General features: G+C 40.7%; 1 protein-coding gene across 2 annotated transcripts in view; it reads left to right on the top strand.

The window, feature by feature from the left end:
* Positions 1–4,187: 4,187 nt before the first annotated feature.
* Positions 4,188–23,028, top strand: part of LOC123769091 (nuclear pore complex protein Nup153) — a 70,080-nt gene continuing 51,239 nt past the window's right edge. For both annotated transcript variants that reach the window (XM_045760053.2, XM_045760046.2), the window contains exons 1-3: positions 4,188–4,393; positions 15,031–15,241; positions 15,846–16,121. In XM_045760053.2, the coding sequence (XP_045616009.1) occupies positions 4,322–4,393; positions 15,031–15,241; positions 15,846–16,121 (559 nt within the window). In that variant the 5' untranslated portion in view covers positions 4,188–4,321. The remainder of the gene's footprint in view (positions 4,394–15,030; positions 15,242–15,845; positions 16,122–23,028) is intronic.

Genomic DNA, 23,028 nt, shown 5'->3' with positions numbered 1-23,028 from the left:
AAGTTTTTCAATGTCCTCAGCCGAGGTAATTTTCATACTGATTTTTGTGTCATCTGCAAAGGATGTTACGAAGCTGTGACTTGTATTTTTGTCTATATCTGATATGAGAATAAGGAAAAGCAGCGGTGCAAGGACTGTACCCTGAGGTACAGAGCTTTTCGCTTTTCACAATCAGGTGTTAATACTTTTTCCCCTGACTGAACGTTTGTGTGTGTGTGTGTGCGTGTGTGTGTGCGTGTGTGTGTGCATGTGTGTGTGCGTGTGTGTGTGCGCGCGTGTGTGTGTGTGTGTGTGTGTGTGTGTGTGTGTGTGTGTGTGTGTGTGTGTGTGTGTTTTTTAGCGTGTGCGCGCTTGTGTGCATGCATACGTACGTGGGCGGGCGTGCGTGCGTGTGTCACGAGATCCCTTAAGCGTTACCTCTACCTAAATGAGCCACCCTGAGATTTTTAAATATATATGATATCCTGAACAAGAATTTGATAATATTTCACCTCAATCTGTACACCTGATTAATTGACCAGAGAGGGGGGGGGGTTACATACCAGTCTGCATCCCGTTCACACAACCAGATGAGTAAGGACGATGAATGATGACGATGGTTATCCGTCGTTGTCTCCCACTAGGTGATTCACTAAGTGCTGGTAGATTGATGATGTCGGTTCTTCTCTGTCTACACAAAGCTCTGGAGTCAGTCACTGTATCGTTGTGTGACAGTTCACTAATTTACTGTACCACTGATCACAGTCACCACTCAACAAACACAATGTGTAAGTGAGGGTGGTGGTGGTGGAGGCAACATGTGGAAGTGAGAGAGTATATAAATAACACTGTGAAGCTCGCAAGTGTTCCAGAGCCTCTACACCCGCCAAACATAATAGGTTACCCTCGGGTTACCTTGCCTTGATTTCAGGGCAGGGACGAACTCAGAATTAAATTCCGTGTTGTGCAGGAGGAAAGGTATGGACCTGTGTGTTTGCTCAGACTGTTAGGGGTGGCATAGGCTTTGTGGTGCCTCGTGTAAGTCTAACAGACTCATCGTCTCCAACAATTAATCCTAATTTTTCCCCGGAATACGACCCGCCAAATTGTTTAACAACCAGGAACCCATTTTACTGTTGGGTGAACAGAGGCTACAGATAAGGATAGGCGCCCAGTAAATCCTCCCCGGCCAGGATACGAACCCAGACCAAACCGCTCGCGAAATGTGTTACCACTTCGCCACGGGGACTTGTGACACTAGCTCTCCACATAAGTCAGTTGCTTAATTTAAAAACTGTACATGTGGTCGATCTCGAGCCCATTGTTGATGTGACAATGTGCATTGAATTTTGTAACTAGTTCATCAAGACTGTAACTTGCTGAGCTAAATGAATTGTGTGGTTCAGTCCCTGAGCCCATTATGTGCCTCTGTAACCCTTTCCACTACCGCCCACAAGATGGGTATGGGGGTTATCTTGCAGTTATCTTGAGATGATTTCGGGGCATAGCGTCCCCGAGGCCGGTCCTCGACCACGCCTCCTTTTTGTTACACATCCCCCAGGAAGCAGCCCGTAGCAGCTGTCTAACTCCCAGGTACCTATTTACTGCTAGGTGAACAGGTGCATTAGGTGATAGGACATGCGGCCAACCATTTATGTCCCGCCCGGGCAGTGAGTAGTCTCAAATTCCATATATATCTCTTATGGCCGTGAAATGATCGTATCTGGCAAGGCATTACACGTCAACACGTTACACGTGGATGAAGATAAATATGATAACATGAAACTTGTGGTGTGTGAAGGCGGAGCCCCTGGCGGCGTGCCCGCCACCGCCACCAAACCATAACACGGCAGGAGGTCAGGCCCCCATAATCCCCCACCGCCAGCCCCCCACCACCAGCCCCCTACCTCCAGCCCCCCACCGCCAGCCCCCTACCTCCAGCCCCCCACCGCCAGCTCCTCCACCCCCATCAACCTCCCCACAGCCCACCCGGCCACCCCTCTCAACCCGCCACCGCCCGCCACCCCCCACATGCACGCACGCGCCCTTCCCTGTTCAAATGTTCTTCCCCCCCCCCCCCCCCAACACCTCACCCGATCACCCCCCCCCTCCTCGCCGTAACGCTATCCGAACGTTTAAATGTTCTTAGATAAACACAACGCGTGTTTCATGGAGTTTGATTGTCTCTAAACTGTGGAATGACCTCCCAGTGAGAGTTTAAGTTGTACTCAATCAGCTTAGGAGAGAACCTGTATAACAACTACCTAATTAACATTACCTAACCAACACAGCACCGCTCCTGTGCCAGGTAAGTCCACTACGGGCTCACCATAGCCCTTGCTACTTGCCTCGCTCCTATGCCAGGTAAGTTACGGGCTCACCATAGCCCGTGCTACTTGCCCTGCTCCTATGCCAGGTAAGTTACGGGCTCACCATAGCCCGTGCTACTTGCCCCGCTCCTGTTCCAGGTAAGTTACGGGCTCACCATAGCCCGTGCTACTTGCCCTGCTCCTATGCCAGGTAAGTTACGGGCTCACCATAGCCCGTGCTACTTGCCCTGCTCCTATGCCAGGTAAGTTACGGGCTCACCATAGCCCGTGCTACTTGGAACTTGTTCCGAGTAGCTGACTCTATAACAACAACCTGTGCTTTGCTCTTATGGGGTGCATAATAAATGAACTAAACTAACTGCTCTTGCGAATATTAATTATTATATTTGTACTTTAGCTAAAAATTACAGTTTCTAAACATCTCTTAAAAATTTACCTGAGGGCCACAGTCTCTTTAGTGACCTCAACGAGGACAGGAAGCCGGTGGCTTGTCAAATATCCCCCTCCCCCCATTTATCCTGGTGATTTTATCTATTTGGATTTAAATGCAGCAATGTTTTGCCATTCATGGCTTATTTATTCAGTGAATAGTTCCATTAAATATTCCCTCTACCCACCATGAGAGTAAGAACATGACTGGAACATGAAGATGCCAACACAGTCGTCACTCCTCACCACGCCACGCTCACTACACCTTATTAATCTGTGTATGTTCTTCCTTTTTTCTCCCTTATTCGTCCCCATTTACATCCCCCATTCGTCCCCCATTTATGACCTATTTTCCCCCTTTACGCCATACTCCTCACCTATTTGTATTATGTACCTGACCTCCCTAATGGTATAAATCCAATGCGACCAGCACAGTCCCATCCGATCAATCATTTGGAAATTTTATTCTGAGTAGTTGATTCTAAAACAACAAACATCAACATACAGTCCCATTACGGGCTCACCATAGCCCGTGCTACATGTAAATTTTGTTTCAGTAGCTGAATCTTAAACAGCAACAACAAAACAGTCCCATCACTTGAGAATGAACCATGTAGATTCGAAACGTTGTGTACATTTGTAACTAGTGTAATACATTCTACAATTAATTATTCTTTTAGTTTACCTAGAACACAGATGACACTTGGAGATATCCTCTTCCAATTAAACCAAGATGCAAGAGCACTAGTCAGAGAGATAGAAGCCCTAAACAAGAAAATAATCAGAATATGCAGTCATATTCAATGAAACATGTGTAAATGAAAACCTGCTGCCAGTATACACACACACACACACACACACACACACACACACACACACACACACACACACACACACACACACACATATATATATATATATATATATATATATATATATATATAATTATAAAATAAATATATATAATATATATATATAGTATATATATATATATATTATAATTATATATTATATATATTATATTAAATAATTTTTTATATATAATTGCTGGATATGAATGAGATGAGTTTGATCGTTGGCTAAGATATGAGAGTGTTTCTTCTAGCTGCGGCTGATATGTGTATATTGAGTATTATGAAGTAAGCCTCGGGCAGCAAGGTGGGAATCTACAAAATAAGCAGGTGGGTGGACAAAGAGGAAAATCTTCATATAGTTTGGTCTGTGTGTAAGTAAATGTGCGTGTGGCAGCGTCACGTGGTGACCCTTCACCCCGTCCTGCCTCTCGTCTTGACACATATACCATTCTATCCCCTCCATGTTATCATTTTGATGAGGATATGGGAGTTTTGGTGTTGAATATTGGAGTATATGTATGGGAGTGTGGCCGGGGGTGGGAGGGGTGCGGGAGGCGATGCTCACCTGGCCGCGGGGGCCGGCATTGTGGGTCGCCGCCAAACAACCAATCACAGACCCGCGCGCTCGCCGCCATGTTTCTCTAGGATTCTTACGAAGTTGCTGTGAGCGTGGGGATTATTGTGGAATTGATGGGAGTTTAGCGGGCCAGGGCAGTATCGTAGCTCAAGATGGCCTCCGATGGCCCCGGCAAGTACAGGGAGAGGAAGAACAGGGCGGCCAAGCCCTATGATCGGCCCAAGGTGAGTGTTGTGTGTGTGTGTGTGTGTGGCTGGCCCCCCCTGCTCCTCCGCTCCTGCTGCTCCTGCTCCCTCCACACTCTCCTGCCTGTACACGGGTGTGGGGGCGGCCTGGGGGTGTGGGGCTGGTGAGGACTGTGGGGGGCTGCGTGGTGAGGGGCGGGGGGCCGCCTCCCCCTCCCCCCCGTCACAACAACCACCACCTCCATAGCTTCATGTTTGACCACAACACAAGTGTCTCGGGCCCTCTGTCAACACGGTGTTGGTGTGGCTGTGGTGTGGCAGACACTGTGGGGGCCCTGGTGTGGCTGCCACTCTAGGGGCCCTGGTGTGGCTGTGGTGTGGCTGCCACTCTAGGGGCTCTAGTGTGGCTGTGGAGTGTGAGTGTGTGTGAGGCAGGCACTGTGGGGGCCCTGGTGTGGCGTGTGTGTGGCAGGCTTTCTGGGGCCCTGGTGTGGCGTGTGTGTGGGGCAGGCACTGTGGGGAGCCCCTGGTGTGGCATGTGTGGGGCAGGCCTCTGGGGGCCCTGGTGTGGCGTGTGTGGGGGGCAGGCACTCTGGCCTGAGTGCCTGTCTGTCTGTCACAGAGCAGACAGCAGACTATGACCGCATCGAGTTTAGACACTCACCATGCCGCATTGAGTCGCCACGCTCGCCTGCATAAAGCTCCGAGACTCTGGCCGCACTCGGCTCTCTGCTCTGCTCTACTCTACTCAAAATTTTCTCAATGTCTACGACACTACCAACAACCGACGACTAACCAAGACTATTAAATAAATGTGAAAACCCACTAAACACTGTGTATCGAATCTACCCAACAACGTAACAGTCGTACGTTACATTGGTTACTGCTGTCTGCTCTGTGAGGCTCCTGTCTGTCACAGTTACTCAACCACTATGACAAAATCACATAAGCTTTAGAAGTGAAGCAAAATGCAATGTTGTATAGACAGACTTTACAAAGGCATTCGACAAATGTGACCATGGAGTGATCGCACACAAAAGTTCAATGAGAATAATCGGTAAAGTACGACGCTGGATACTTAATTTTCTGTCGAACAGAACACAGAGAGTAATAATCAAATAAAATCGAGTCCAAGTGCAGTTAAAAGCTCTGTACCTCAAGGTACAGTCCTTGCACCACTGCTGTCCCTTGCTCTCATCTTAGATATAGACAAAAATACAAGTCACAGCTTCGTGTCATCCTTCGCAGATGGCACAAAAATCAGCATGAAAATTACCTCTGCTGAAGACATTGAAAACCCTCAAGCAGATATTAATAAAGTATTTGATTGGGTAGCAGAAAATAACATGATGTTTAACAGTGATAAATTCCAGTTACTCAGGTATGGCAAAAATGAGGACCATAAACATAATACAGGGTACAAAACACAATGAAATCTGCCCATAGTAGGAAAACAGCATGTCAAAGATTTGGGAACAATGATGTCCAACGACCTAACATTTAGGGAGCATAACCAAGCAAATATTACGTCAGCCAGAAAAATGATAGGATGGATTACGAGAACTTTCAAAACCAGGGATCACATCACAATGGTTGTACTCTGCAAACATTTGTGTTGTCCCGTCTCGAGTACTGCTCGGTACTCACTTCCCCCTTCAGAGCAGGAGAGATTGCTGAAATAGAGGGAATACATATATTCCAGAAAATATACGGCACGCATAGATGTGATAAAGCTCCTAAATTATTGGGATTGTCTCAAAGCTCTCCAAAGGTACTCACTAGGAAGGAGACGAGAGATATCAAATAATATACATATGGAAGATACTGGAGGGCCAGGTCCCAAATCTACACAGTAAAATAAGAACATACTAGTGAACGATATGGAAGAAAATATGCAGAATAATATCAGTGAAGAGCAGGGGTGCCTTAGGCACAATCAGAAAACACTGTATAAACATCAGAGGTCCGCGGTTGTTCAACACCCTCCCAGCGAGCATAAGAAATATTGTGGGAACAACCGTGGACATCTTCAAGAGAAAACTAGATTGTTTTCTAAAAAGTGCTGGACCAACCGGGCTGTGGTGGGTATGTGGGCCTGCGGGCCGCTCCAAGCAACAACCTGTTGGATCAAACTCTCACAAGTTAGTAGGGGAGGAGAAGAACACCCAGAACCCCAAATTCGAGAAAACCCCTGCGGCAATGACCGGCATGGGAAAAAAGCAAAATTGCTGGTCAATCAAGCAGGCACTCTGGAGGCCCTGGTGTGTGTGTGTGGTGTGGCAGGCACTCTTGGGGGGGGGGGCCTTTGGTATGGCAGGCACTCTTGGGGGGGGGGCCTTTGGTATGGCAGGCACTTTGGGGGGGGGGGGGGGGCCCTCTGGTATGACAGGCACTTGCGGCCCCTGGTATGGCAGGCGCACTAGGGGTCCTGGTGTGACTGTGGTGTAGTGTAATTACCTAAGTGTAGTTACAGGATGAGAGCTACACTCGTGGTGTCCTGTCTTCCCAGCACTCTGTCATACATTACTTTGAAATTGCTGACGGTTTTAGCCTCCACCACCCATCTCACCTAACTTGTTCCAACTGTCTACCACTCTGTTTACAAAAGTGAATTTTCTTATATTTCTTAGGCAGCTTTATTTTATTAGTTTAAATCTATAACCTCTTGTTCTTGAAGTTCCAGGTCTCTGGAATTCTTCCCTATCAATATTATTGATTCCTGTTACTATTTTGTACATAGTGATCATATCACCTCTTTTTCTTCTGTCTTCTAGTTTTTGCATATTTAATGCCACTAACCTCTCCTCGTAGCTCTTATCCTTAAGTTCTGGGAGCCACTTAGTAGCATGTCTTTGCACCTTTTCCAGTTTGTTGAAGTGCTTCTTAAGATATGGACACCATACAACCGCTGTATATTCCAGCTTTGGTCTAACAAAAGTCGTGAACAATTTCTTTAGTATTTTTCCATCCATGTATTTAAAAGCAATTCTGAAGTTAGAAAGTGTAGCATAGGCATGCACACAATGTTCTTAATGTGGTCTTCAAGTGACAATTTTTTATCTAGAACCACCCCTAGATCTCTTATCAAAATTCTTTAAAGATTTCTCACATAATTTATAGGTTGTGTGGGGGGTCTGTTCTCCTATTCCACATTCCATAACATGGCATTTATTCACATCAAATTCCATTTGCCAAGTGGTGCTCCATATACTTATTTTGTCCAGGTCTTCTAGAAGGTTATGGCAGTGATCTAAGTTTTGTATCTTCCCTATTATCTTAGCATCATCAGCAAACATGTTCATATAATTCTGTATTCCCACTGGTAGATTGTTTATGTAGACAATGATCATTACCGGTGCAAGAACTGAACCCTGTGGTACTCCACTTATGACATTTCTCCAGTCCGATACATGACTGATTACTGCCCTAATTTTTCTATCAGAAAATTTTTCATCTATGTTAGAAGCTTACCTGTCACCCCTCCAATATGTTCATTTCCAAAACAACCTCTTGTGTGGAACTCTACCGAAAGCCTTTTTTAGGTCTAGATAGATGCAGTCAACCCAACCATCTCTTTCCTGTAAAATCTCTGTGGCTCGATCATAGAAACTAAGTAAATTGTTACACAGGATCTTCCAGAACGAAAACTATACTGTGTCTGATATTGTATCGTTTTTCTCCAGGTGTTCTACCTGGAGTGTGTTGGCATGTATGACAGGAAGACGTCTAGTCTTTAACCCTTACACTGCTCAGGGGTCATATGGACATTTACACCCCTGTGCGCAAGAAAAAAAAATTCAATTTTTTTTTTTCGTCTTCTAAACATGTTAATTTGTGTCCCCTGAGCACGGAAAACATAAAAAAAAAATCGTAGGTGACATATTTTGGGCGCAATTGACCGAGGAAGTCTGGCAAAAAGTGGGCGTTGACAGAGCGGTCGTCAGACCCGGTCAGCGTCACCCGCGTTGACAGATGGGAGTTGCCACAAAGATATTATTACCTAATTGTTTCAATGTCTCCGATTGATTTTTTCTTAGTTTTTTTGCATTAATATTATTCAATAGTGTGTATTGTAATATAATTATACAATAAAAGTGGTTAATAATCGCTATACTCAAAAGTATGATGTGCATATTAGTGATTCAATTATTATGTTTATAAAACAATAAACAAATAGTTTTGCTACTATTACACTCTATACACAGGTTATATATAAGTATTGGCATGTTTTGGTCACCATAACGAACCACTAAGTTGGTATTGAGAGTCGAAAAGCAACGAGGAGTTACCGCCACACACCAGCCAGCCACTCGCTGCCACTCGCTGCCACTCCCTCAACACACGCACTAAACTTTCTCCCCCAACAATACCATTTGTGGTGTTATTACACTATATACAGACGTTATATATAAGTATGTATATATTTTGTTCACCACAACTGTACAGCTAAGCTGATATAGTTAGTTCAGGCACTAAGAGTCGTCGCTATACACAGATGGCGGCTGGCGGCTCCCTCACTCTTTCAAGGTCACACGCACTAAACTTTCTCCCCCAACAATACCTTTTGCAGGTATTGCAAAAGATATTGCAGGTATTATTGTTGTACCCTATGTATACACATATTATATATAAATATCTACATGTTTTATGCACCGTAACTGTACACCTAAGCTTGTAGTGCGCCCAAAGAGCATAGTGGCCACCCTCTACACAGCTAGACAAATCGTGCAGACAACGTCACCTCCGTCACCCATATGGCTCCTCCCAGCATAATCCTTTTGCTGTTAATACACTAATATACACATTATATATAAGTATCTACATTTGTGTTCACCATAGAGAACCACTGACCTGGTATGGTGAATGCAAACAATAACAGCTAGCCACACAGTCAGTAAACGATGCTGTCTCCCTCCATCTCTCAGCATCACTCCTCCCACAGCGCTAATTATTACAACAATCCTGCTATTATCACAACCCTGGTTATTTATATCACAGTCATTGGTCATCTGTAATATTGTCATCGCTAAATAATAACAATTATATATTTATTTTGACATTTTTCGGCGATGCTGTGGTCACAAGCTGAACATCAATGCTGTTCGCTCATGCTGCGTGCGCCGGCCTTGGTTGCTCCAACAGTACTGTGCCTCTCACACCTGAGAATATTGCCCACGATTTTTTTTTAAAATGGCATCTGTTTACAAGAGCCCTGAGGAAGCTACTGTGAACCCCGTGTAGCCGCGGGCCATTTGAATCAGGCCTGGCACCCTATGGCGTATATATACGCCATGCGCACCATGGGACATGTTACTCAGGGCGTATATATACGCCATGCGCAGTTTAAGGGTTAAACTTGTGTTTAAGCTCCAGGGGCGGGATATTTGCAACACTGGATGATGCGGCTGGATAATCACGTTACGTTGATTTTTTTACCTTGAGTGTTTGCATTCTTGATATAGCACCAAGCCAAAATGTTTGTAAATGCCTCAATTATACAATTACCAATGCACTGATCCATGGACTGTGGATCTGGGTAGACTAAGATACAGAAAATCTTAGTCTAGATAAAAAAAAAGTAAAATAATGGGGGACTACATACCTACCTGTAACTACTTGATTTTGAGGATCAGCATTCCTGCGGCTTGGTCTCTGACTAGGCCTCCTGGTTGCTGGTCTGATCAGTCAGGCTGTTTGATGTGGCTGCTCACAGCCACATCAAATAAAGTTACAGCCACATAGGAGTCGCATCCTGGTCGATCAGGTATCCTTAGACGGTTCTTGTCAAGTTCTCTTTTGAACGCCGCGAGAGGTCAGCCAATTATGCTCCATATGTATAAGGGAAGAGTATTGAAAAATCTTGGGCCTTGATGTTGGTCGAATTCTCTGTATACCTATTGCACCTCTACTTTTCAGTGTGACTAGTTTGCAAATCCTGCCATGCTTTTTGGTCTCATTTGGTGTGGAGAGTCAGAAGTCTTGGACTGTTAAAGCAAACCAAATACTGTATAGTCTGACCTAACCTGTCCCAACCAAATGAGAGCCTCCAATTCCACACAAGTTTGCAACTTTAGAAAAATGTTGAACCGATACAAAAGTATTATAATCCAAAAAAATGTGAAGTCATTGTGTACTTTAAATGAAGCTATCATTTTTTATGCTAGTCTGTAGACAAACAGGAGAAATAGTTCTCCAAAAATTACATCTACCCATCCTCCTCTGGGGAAAACAAGCAAAAATGCATCTAATATCCAATAGTTTCAAAAACAATAATTAATAAAATAAATAAATGTTTATTTAGGTAAGGTACATACATACAAGAGATTTTACAAAGAATGATGGATTTATAGATGGGCTAGTATAGTACATACAATGCCTAAAGCCACTATTACGCAAAGCGTTTCGGGCATGAAAGGGAATTGACAAATGGCTGCTCTGTGGTAAACTAATGTGCCAGGGGTGCATTTGACTATGCTTCCATGACTTAAGTATTGATGACTTTCAACGCCTTAGCTGAAATACCGTTTTTGCAGTTATAGAAAAGACGCCGCAAAACTAAGATCAATTGCAGTTCAATTACTTTTTGCTCCGCTAATATAATGCTGACTGGTACAATATTAGAGGTCAGTGAGTTGAAGGACTAAAACACAGGTAAATGTCCCTAAACCCTTATGCTGCGATTATCTTCTGTTGACGATTCCTAGGGAATTGCGGTTAACATCATATGACTGATTAAACAGTTATTGTCTGGGTTTTACATGAATGATGCAAATATGGCTATAATAGGTCTATATGGATGTAATGAGTTTACCTTAACCCATGAAAAAATTCTTACATTTTGCATATGTACTGCATATGTTGCATATGTTCGAAAACTAAAAATTCTACAATTTTTTGTTTTGGAAAGGGGGGGGGGAGAGAATCGTATATTTTTTGTGCATAGGCAAGAGATATTTCGATAGATATACTGTACTGTTTAGCAAGAGAGAGAGAGAGGCAAATTCTAATCATATGCAAGTATAGTTTTGAGCCATTATTGTGATAATTTTTATCACTGACCTAGTATCAAGAGTAAAGACAAATCACTTTTCAGTTGACAATGAAATTGTGCGCGTTTAAAGTGCGACACAGAATTATTTCAAGGGCACAAAAGGTTGAAAAACGCTGCTCCAAATGATAAAATGTAACATGATTGCCAAATTGTTTTACAAAGCACCATGCAGTACTCAATGGAAAAGAGCAACGGCACTCCTGTTTCGGCAGCTTCTGGCACCTTGTTCGTTCGGAACTGGAAAAACAGCTTGTTCGATTTCATCGCCACAATCCAAGAGAGAGTGTAAAATGCATTTGTGTATAATCCTCAGAGGGCAAGATTAATGTTATCATATGCCAGTACAGTATTCATGCTACAAGTAAGACCACAACCATGTACACACCCTGGAGCACCCAAGAGCTCAATCACAGGAATAACTCAATTTATTTTCATTGTTTTTGGCTTTATTTATATACTGTAATTATTTTGTTCTTGAAAGTTGTACAAATGTCAAAGATGGGGTTCATTACGTATAACTTAAAATACTGGTATACTGCATACAGATATGTTTACAAACACAGTACTGTATACACATTTTATCTGAAATGAGCAAACATCTTTTATCATTTGCTGTTGATAAAAGTTCAGTGACTCCTAGTATGACCACCCTGCACATTCAGACGATGGTGATGTTGCCAGATATGGTCCTCAATTTTTTTTTCTATAACTAAGGCCCTAGAAGGCTAAGTTTAGTTACAGGATGAGAGCTATGTTTGTGGTGTCCTATCTTCACAGAAAAATTTGTTATATGAGACTTTGAAACTACTGACAATTTTGGCATCCACTTCCTTTTCACTTATTCCAACCTCTACCACAGTCTGCGAAAGACAACTTTCTAATATTTTTTCATTATTTTTGTTACTTTGAATCTGATGACCTCTTGTTCTTGAAGTTGCAGGTTTCAAGAATGTAAATTTTGTCCTCTCTGTATTTAGTGATAATATCACCTATTTTTCATCTAGCTTTGACATATTTAACCACTGTGCTGCAGAAGCCAAGAAATCTCGTTCTGAGAGTTGTGCTTTTTTTTTATCGAGGCTATATTTTAATGTTTTTAAAATGTTTTCATCGGTTTTAAAATGAAAATAGTTGAGTTTGGAAACATTTAACATTAACTTTACCTGGACATTTATAAAAATAACAAATATGTCCTTAACAATTGCACTATGAAGCTTTTGCCAAAAACGGCTGCGCACTGCAGGGGTTAACACTAGCTTCTCCTCATAGCTCTTCCTTTCAATTCCAGAAGCTATTTCATAGCATATCTCTACACCTTTTTTTTTTTTAGTTCATTGATGTGCTTGAGACGGGCACCGTACAAACACTGCATATTTCAATTTTGGCCTCAAAAAAGTCATGAACAGTTTTGTGCATGTGCAATATTTGTATTTGTATATCATTGTCTATACAGTACTGTATATCTGCATTCTTATATACTGTATGTGCGTGTAGCTACTGTACAATATAAGTGTCTTATCTCAAAACATCTGGACAAATCAGTTGGGACAATGCACATACAGAATACAGTACAGTATAGTATAATGAGTTAAGTTTGCCTGATGTCTGGTAGCAATAAAAGTCGGAAAAAACATTGCCCATATTATAACACATTTTCCAAAAAAAATTTTTTTTATAATTTTTAATGTGGTGGCATTTATCCCCTCCTCCTCCTCCTCCTCCTCCTCCTCCTCCTCCTCCTCCTCCTCCTCCTCCTCCTCCTCCTCCTCCTCCTCCTCCTCCTCCTCCTCCTCCTCCTCCTCCTCCTCCTCCTCCTCCTCCTCCTGCCCCTAACAAATAATGTTCATTGCCAATCCAGTAAAAAATTTCTTAAGATTTGTTTTTCCTTTTTAAAAGGTGTGGACATATTCGTATCATTTGAATATCGATATAAATAATTTCAGAATTACAAACAATTGAGCAGAATGTCAAGGCGGTGTGAAGGGAAGACCATAAAGTTTAAAATGGGATAAGAATGGAAATGAGATACCGTATATATATGCAGAGCATATTGCAAGTTAGGGAACAGTATATCGGTAACGTGGACATCAGTGCTGTTAGAAGCCAACTAAAGTTTGCAGGACAGGTAGAAAGGAAGTTTTGTGTAACATGTTTTGAGAGACCTTCAACAGCTTAGCAGTTCAAAAAACTAACTGTAGAAGCAGGTGGTTTGGAAGAGTCGAGTGCAGAGCCAGCAGGTGGGAGTGAAGAGTCACGTACTGATTCAGATAACATGAACCTACTTAAAAAACTACCTTTACAAGATGATCAATAGACCAGGAGACATTCATGAAGCAGTTATGCAAGCACTTATGAACCAGTACATCTTTTCTCAATCTTTGGCAGCTTTGTTTACAATTATTAAACAGTTAATGAGCTCCGAAGCACCAGAAGGCTGTTTATAACAACAACAGTAGATTGGGAAGTTTTCATGCTTGTAAACTGTTTAATAAATGTAACCAAAGTCGTCAAAGATTGAGGAAAGATGTACACGTTCGTAAGTACAGTACTTGTGTAAGTGCTTGGTGAATCTGGCCCCAGGGCTAGGATTCACTTGGCTTGAATCTCTTGAATTTAGACTTATTTGCTTCAAAACAAATGGTTCAAGATAGAGCAAAACAAATGTTTTTTTTTTCTTTTTTTATTAAAAAACAGACCAGCTTCACTAGTCTAAAGATGATGCTCATGAATATTAGACTTGGTTGCTTCTGCAGATGACAGCTTTACAAAATAAAGGCACTTTACATCCTGCACAAAGAAGGCCTTTTAGAAATTACCAATACTACATACTGTATAACTAAGTCCATGGGCCCCCACACAAAACGAGAAGACTCGTCTCAACAAAAATTTGAGACAAATCCACAGCCTATACCTCCCAATACCTCAAGTTCTAAGTGATCTTCCTGTGATAACCCTGTTGAGTGGATCATTCCAGACATGATATTCACTAAATTACATTAATAAAATAATATTAAACCTCAATAAAATATATAAAAAAACCTGTAAAACACAGAAGAAAGTAAACCATGCTGAAAGATGAATGTTAGAGGAAAGATGCAAGGTGTGCCAACAGTGCTGGCACTGTCCAGAATAATGACAGCTTCAAGCGCCAACAGCCTTCACCTGCTGTGCCTTCGTGTTGATGCACCAACGAGCTTCACACTACTCAGTGTAGCACCTAACTTGATAAACTTATATTAGACAGGCCACTTACTCAATTATTAGCCTTGCCCTACTTTTCCATCTTCTTTGCCTCTCCCTTTTACCTTCATTCTCTAACCACACCCTACTTTTTCATCTTTTTTTTCTATTTCCTTTCTCGTCCACCTTGCTTGAAGCTTTGCTTCACAGGGAGTCTTCCATAATTTTCTCTTGCAACCAGTTTCAATAATCTTACCACTAACAATAATCTTGTGTTGCAAACAGATGCCATTCATGTGTGATAATTGTATTATTAATGATAATTAGCAACTTATTCTTGTCAATTTTACATATAATATTATAATATTTTACCCTTGTAATGCCTTGCACATCATTCAACAAATAGTATTTGACATTAGCATTTATTTGACATGTTGTGTTGCAGGGTATTATCCGACGCGTAACAGATTCTGTCACTGGTCTGTTTTCGGCATCGTGGCTTTCTGGTTGGATGGGTGGTGAAGATGATGATGAGAGTAGTGATCAACAAGCTGGATCTTCACAAACATCAACTGTGGCACCAGCGGGAGAATCTTTTATTTTTGCCCAGCCAATCACAGCTCGTCGGCCATTTAGACCTATATATCCTGAGGAAGGTGAATAAAATAAATTTCTTTTAAATGAATTTTATGCTTAATGTACATTGTCACAGCGTCTGTCCCAAGTTTTTGCCAACAGTTATTAATGTGTACTTTAGACAAAATATATTAAATGATGATTGCTAAATAAAGATGCTTAATTATATACTGTACATGCCACTGTTGGGCAGTGGTATAGGGATGACTGCTTACAGAATATATTTTCTAGTGCTAATGAGGCTTAATTTATTTAAAATTATTAATTGTGATGGTCAGATTTGTTAAGCATTCATTTAATTTGCTTTTCTATCTTTATCATAAAGTTTTTCACAATATCAGTTTTGGGAATAATCATTGGTTTTAGCTGCTTACCTTGGCAGTGACTAAACAACCATGTACTGCCATTCCTTTTGCACTATTTTCTGTTCAAGAAATGCAAATGAAAACCAGTAGCTAGCTAAGAGTCTGAGGCAGTGCTCGTCATATTTCCATCATCAAGAGGGTGCATTAATGTGATTACCTCAAGAAGCCAATTATTTTCTAAGTATTTGTTTGAAGAACATATTCATTAGTATGTAGTAAGCTAATGTGTTGACTAATGTTTACTAAAATGTTCTCATAGGTGAAACAGAGGGTAACGGTCAACAGTCTCTAGGTGTTAATGAAGGAGCAAGTACAAGTAGCGGAGTAAGAATGGGTGTGTCAGGAACCTCATCAGTTGGTATTTCAGCAACAACCTCCAGGTCAATACAGCTAAGTGGAGACAGTCCCAGTCCATCACTAACGGGACGAAGACATCCAATCATATCTTCTACGCCTGCCCCAATGTTCGTGTCTCGCACAAAGAGTCAGCTGGAGTCCCGTTCTTTACCTCTACTCACCTCCTCGACACCAACTGGTAATTATTGTTTACAGTTCTTGTATTATTTTGGATAAACAATTTACCCTTTCTGGACAGGAGACGGTGCCTCAGATCTTGGCTTCACTTGCTCTTGTGCTGTTGGGTATAAATTTAGTTAGATGCTCTCTACCTTCACCAAATTATAACATGATGCTTATAAAATTTATAGTTTGTGTGTAGGGTGAGGGTTATGAATAAACTTGTGCAAGTTATTTCAGTAAATGATAATAAATTTGTAATTATCATCTCATGATTTTGGGGTATGCAGATGACGTTCTGGTGACCGTTTTTCTTATCAGCTAAAGAGATGGATTTACCATGCTTGCTCTGCAGTTTATGGTCTTAGTTTCTGTTTACACACATTCTTGGATTGTTGATGGCTCTCCCACTCACTTTTTGCTCATAATTATCTATTCTGTACACTATAATACATAATTATAAACTTTCATCCTCCCCAAATGGTGATTAACCATTACGCTGCTAAGCATAAGGGGCCGGGGAGCAGAAAATATTCAAATTATGTAAAAAACTTAATGTTAAACAAATCTCCAAACTTATTGGCTTCAGCAGTGTGAAACGTTCATCAAAATATTTTCAGAAATTAATTTTTAAAAAGAACATTTTGTTGATAAGGAGAACAGCTCCTAATAACTTGAACTGAGGGATACTGTAGTAATAGAGAGATGCAAGCACCTGTCTGACAGAGAAAGAATAATAATAGTAGTAAGAAGTGTCTACAAAGTCTATATGCAGCTGGTGCCTTTATGGTATTGCTGAGTAATACATAATAACAAATAATAATGAGTATGTTTGTTATTATGCTCTATTTTGTTATATAACACACAAATACATTGTCCAATGTTTAAATCTGTTACTTTCAGCAATGTCCTCCCAAAAAATGGGGGGGGGGGGATTTTGTTTCCTTTGTTTATTATCTGATTTTACTGTAACCCTTACATCCTGGAGAGTGCATACCCGTCCCTAACTATGTGAAGATAGAATGAAATTGGTCAACAAATAAATCGGTTACAACTTGCAGAACTTAGGATTGAATTTATTTTGGCTGATTTTTTCACAGATTTCAAACTGTTTTCTTTGTCTCTTAGGTCGTTTTGATGATTAGGGACCAGCGGGCCAGATTCACGAAGCCGTTACGAAAGTACTTACAAACGTGTACATCTTTCCTCAATCTTTGACGGCTTTGGTTACATTTATTAAACAGTTCACAAGCATGAAAACTTGCCACTCAACTGTTGTTATTGTTATAAACAGCCTCCTGGTGCTTCAAAGCTCATTAACTGTTTAATAATTGTGAACAAAGCCACCAAAAGATTGAGAAAAGATGTACAGGTTCGTAAGTGCTTGCGTAACTGCTTCGTGAATTTGGCCCCAGATTAGGGTTTTTTCACTTGCATAAAGTATTCCTAAATATATCCCCAAAATCATTATAATTATCCCTAAACTTTCAACCATATCAAAAAATCCAGTTTTTGGCTGATTCTCACCATTTTTAGATGTAGTGTGCCCAGCTGTCTGTTCTTAGAATCCTATAGAATGGAAGTTTCATAAACCCTAAACCTTTGGAGTCATAATTTTTGTCAAATTTTTGCCAAATTTGGCGCATATTTCAAATGCCATATTGATATTTTGTTTTACAGTAATCTATAGTGAAAACCTTTATTCTCAACTTAAGAAAATGAAGATCAGATGCTATTTTGAGAGCAAAATAACACCAAATGAACAATTGGTGATTTTAATATTTTTGCAGCTGATTTGAAAATCTTGAATTTTCAATATTAAATGTTATAAATATTTTTTATTTTCTTGTTTTTCAAGTTACGTTGGTGATCATTTAGACAAAGTTGGAGCATTTGCCTAGTAGATCATGCACAAAACATTTGAAAGCGTTTCAGCCAATTTTAAACACAGTGATGTTCCCCGTCATATATATGTATGTATGTATGTATGTATGTATGCATGCATGCATGCCTTGCGCAGTTTAAGGGTTAATGGTTATTGGTGAAGGCATAGTCCCTTTTTCTCAGCATCTGGAAAGGGAAAGAATTTCCAGCTTGAGAATTGAATCTATAGTTGCTGGGAGTCTAGTCCCTAATATAGAAGTATTGGCTACACACGTTTCAAATTAGGCTACAGTTCTTCAGTTTTTCTTCTACGATAGACTTATAAAATCTGCAAAATAACTTCTATGTGCATATATTACATGTATACATTATCACATTAACTACTTTTGTTGTAGTGGAAAGACACAAGCCTGAAGAAAAGTGCGAGAAACACATTTAATAGAAGTTATTGATATCAAGCATTTAAGACATCACTTGTCCTGCTATTGTATTAGCCCATGAACTTTGGCATAGTTTATAGTTGATATCCTCTTGTTTTGCAGATTTTTTGTTTTTCTGATGTTAAAATGCATTTTCTGATCATGGAAAAAATTGTGTGAATGACTTTGGCCATATTTATGCCCAGAAGTCTCAAGATTTATGAGTGTTGACATAGCATTTGGCCCGTGGCAGTAGCCATGACCCAGCCGTGGGATGGGAGTCACAATGAAGATTTTTTTAGATACTTCAATGTGACTGATTTTTTCACTGATTTTCCCAGGTGATAATATTCAGTAGTGTGTGTCATTTAAGAAAATGATATAATAAAATATGGAGCATCGGAAATTCAAATATATTCCTGTTGCTAGTCTGTACATATTATATGCTTAGAACACTGAAACAGTATTTTTGCTGTTATCACACTATATACTCATATACTCTCAAGTCAAGCCTGGGCTCGGGCCGGGCTTGGGGAGAACAACTCCCGGAACCCCATCAAGTAGGTATAAAACAATCTACACACTATTATGGAGCACTAAGCAGATCTGGTGGGTGTGATAATCTTGTAACCAGTGATCAGAGTCCAGCTTAGCTCTGCATGCTTTGCCAGAAATTGTAACTGCACACGTTGAATATGCAGTACAGTATTATGTTTTTAGCATTTTTAACCCTTAAGCTGCTAAGAGGTCCTGAGGAGATTTACACCCCTGTGCGCAAGAAAAATAATTCTAAAATTATTTCGTTTTCTAAAAATGTTAATTTGTGTTCTCTGAGCACAGGAAAAAAAATCGGCGACACATTTTGGGTGCAATAGACCAAAAAAGTCTGGCAAAAAGTGGGCGCTGACAGAGCGGTCGTCAGAGCCGGTCAGCGTCACCCGTGTTGACAGGTGGGAGTTGCCACAAAGATATTGTCACTTAATTATTACAATGTCTGGTTGATTTTTTCTTAGTTTTTTTGCAGTAATATTATTCAATAGTGTGTATTGTGATAGATTTATATAATAAAAGGGGTGAATCATCACTATACTCAAAAGTATGGTGTGCATATTAGTGATTCAATTATGTTCATTAAACAATAAACAAATAGTTTTGCTGTTATTACACTATACACAGGTTATATATAAGTATCTACATGTTTTGTTCACCACAACTGTACAACTAAGCTGATATAGTTAGTTCAGGCACTAAGAGTCGTCGCTACACACAGTCAGTTGGCGGCTCCCTCACTCATTCAAGGTCACACGTACTAAATTTCTCCCCCAACAATACTGTTTGCAGTGTTATTACACTATATACACATTATATATAAGTATCTACATGTTGTATGCACCATAACTGTACACCTAAGCTTGTAGTGCCCAAAGAGCATAGTGGCCACCCTCTACACACCCAGACAAATCATGCAGACGACATCACCTCTGTCACCCAAATGTCTCCTCCCAACATAATCCTTTTGCTGTTATTACACTAATACACACATTATATATAAGTATCTATATTTGTGTTCACCATATTGAACCACTGAGCTGGTATGGTGAATGCAGACAACAGGAGGTGGCCACACAGTTAGTAAACGATGCTATCTCCCTCAGTCCCTCAGCATCACTCCTCCCACAGCGCTAATTATCACAACAATTCTGCTATTAGCACAATTTTGGTTATTTTTATCACAGTCAGGGGTCATCTGTAATATTGTCATCGCTAAATAATAGCAGTTATATATTTATTTTGACATTTTTCGGCGATGCTGTGGTCACAAGCTGAACAGCAATGCTGTTCGCTCATGCTGCGTGCACCAGCCTTGGTTGCGCCAACAGTACTGTGGCTCTCACACCTGAGAATATTGCCCACGATTTAAAAAAAAAATGGCGTCTGTTTGCAAGTGCCCTGAAGAAGCTAATGTGAACCCCGTGTAGCTGCAGGCCATTTGAATCGTGCCTGGCACCCTGTGGCGTATATATTCGCCATGCGCACCGTGGGACATGTTACGCATGGTGTATATATACGCCATGCGCAGTTTAAGGGTTAATGTTTTATGATTTTTTCAATTGCAATAATGTTGTTTCATAGATCATGTGGAATGTAGGTACACAAATATATTTGTCACCTGTATGTGGACGATATTATATTCTTTCAACAATAAAACATACTTTTTGATGTTATGCTATATACACATGATATATGTCTACAGTACATTTATATATGTGATATATTCACTAAGGAGATAGATGTATAGATATACCCCTGTACATAATATATATGTATATCAACTAAGGATAATTATATACATATTGTATATATATATATATATATTCACTAAGGAGTTCTGGTAATGAAATCCAAGCAGAGCTCGGCACCACATGCTATCAGCAGACAATGCCACCTAACATAGCAAAATGCCTCTAGTTTATACTGTGCACATTGCTAATTAGTTGCAAAGTGTTGGGATCGAACTGTCGACAACCCAACACATTTAATTTAGGTTTATTCTGAATGTTTATCCTCTGCTTCGTTGTACAACAGCGGGGTACATGAATTTGAGCAGGTGTCAGCCTCAGCCGGACCTATTGTCAGGTGTGACACACTTTGTGCTGAGGTCTGACAAAGGACAAGAAAATAAGATGGTATAAAACTTCATCATGGATATATTCGGATATCTCTCTAATCACCTTATATACAATATATTACATGTATATATATATGTGTGCATTATACACAAGTACAGTTATATATATAGAGAGAGAGAGAGACACTGCGACCATGAAATGGTCGTCTCTTATCCAATTGTTCTTTCCACTTATAAATTCATCCACATGTCCGTAATTAGGACCACTGTTCGGAAAATCAGCGCGCTACCTCCACGCCGACCTCTAAATCTCAAAGCTGTTATCTTCCATAACTTTCAAGAACGTCGACCATGCCTCGAGGTCCTCTTCCTTCGTGAGGGTGGAGCACACTAACAGTTGGGTCCGTTGGTCACACATCCAAACGCGACGACAGCCTGTTGACTCAATGGAGGGGAGTAGATGTCTGTCTCGTCACATGCTCTGGCCAGCACACGTTACCTCACCCGGTGGCTCTGATTGGCTAACAAATTCCCGCCACCGGACGAGCCATACCGTGCTGACCGTTAACGACCTCCATGGTTGTTAACCTCGTTCTTCCTGTAATAATGAACATATGACTTAAATAATCGTGCCTTTATGCGATGACATAACACGATACGATATATCGTAACAAAAGTCGGTATCAGCCACGATCTCCTATGATGCTCTCATTGCAAAATACTCAGTTATTTATTTCATCGTCGTTACCCACTGCACTGTGCCTTAAATATGATAACCCCTTGGTGTGCAGGAAAAATGATTTCCCAAATTTGTTTTTTAATTCCAAAATTTTAAATTCCCTCCCCGATCACAAATACATTACTGTATGATGAAATGAATGCTAACAAATACTTTGGCCACAGTGGTGTCGACAAAATGGGGTGTGACATCGTAACATTCCATTTCCTGTCCGAATACCATGGGACTTGTTTAAAATGTGCGACAGCTTCTGCCCATTTTCCGTATACCCCACGTGACATCCTAACCCCGCCGTGTGGGCTGGAGGCTCACTATTCTCATGACCTGGCTTGTGACTGCTGCGGCCTCCCCTTGAGTCGAAAAGTTTCCCCATTCGGGTTATTTTATCTCTGGTATTTGTTGTTACTGGCTTTATAAATACTGCAGATTGTTCTTGATCAGTATCCATCTATAAGCCAGAGCCAGTCCATGATAAAGAGTGAAAGAGACACGTATGACGGAAAGTAATCGAGTTATGGTCAAAAGTATAGAAAAGTGAGATTTGTATGTTCTTATATGCAAATATTCCTTTGTAGCATTATATTGCAAACAATTTGATATCAAATTAAACTACGTAGGACGAAAATTGAGGTCAGAAAGCTAAAAAAAAAGAGTATAAACATTTTTGTGTGGTGGTGAACTCTCTGCCTACCTTGCAGTGTGCGGCAGGTCCAAAGTATAGGAAAGTGAGACTTGTATGTTCCTATATCACATGTTCTTTTAGAGCATTCTATTGCGAACAATGTGATACCAAATTGAACGACGTAGCACAAAAATCAAGATAAAAAAAGCTAGAGAGTATAAACATTTGTGGGTGGTGGTGAGTTAGTGTTCACCGTGCGGCTTGCCTTGAAGTGCGTGGCGGGTCGCCCACTGGGGCAGGGAAGGTGTTAAGGGGCTGGGCTCACAATTTATCAGCCTTCCTCAAACACTCAAATTTGTTGTGCATAATCTACATGGTAAATGCTCAAACTTTTCCTAATGGATCAACATCATAACATGAACAGAAAATAAAATAATAAACAAAAAATGAAAAGTTTCACAATTTCAATTTACAGTATCATTTAAAATGTCACCAATTTAATTATTATTATTATTATTATTATTATAATTATTATGGGCTCAGAATGGCGCATAATGTTCATTTTCGTCAAGATTTAGGTTGATAGTACGTATAGTTTACTGTAAAAAAAAAAAAAAAGTGTGACCTCCAAAA

Source organism: Procambarus clarkii, chromosome 86 (assembly GCF_040958095.1).
Source record: "Procambarus clarkii isolate CNS0578487 chromosome 86, FALCON_Pclarkii_2.0, whole genome shotgun sequence".
NCBI lineage: Eukaryota > Metazoa > Arthropoda > Malacostraca > Decapoda > Cambaridae > Procambarus > Procambarus clarkii.
The sequence above is the reverse complement of the archived record's forward strand: the minus strand, read 5'-3'. Positions and strand labels throughout refer to the sequence as shown.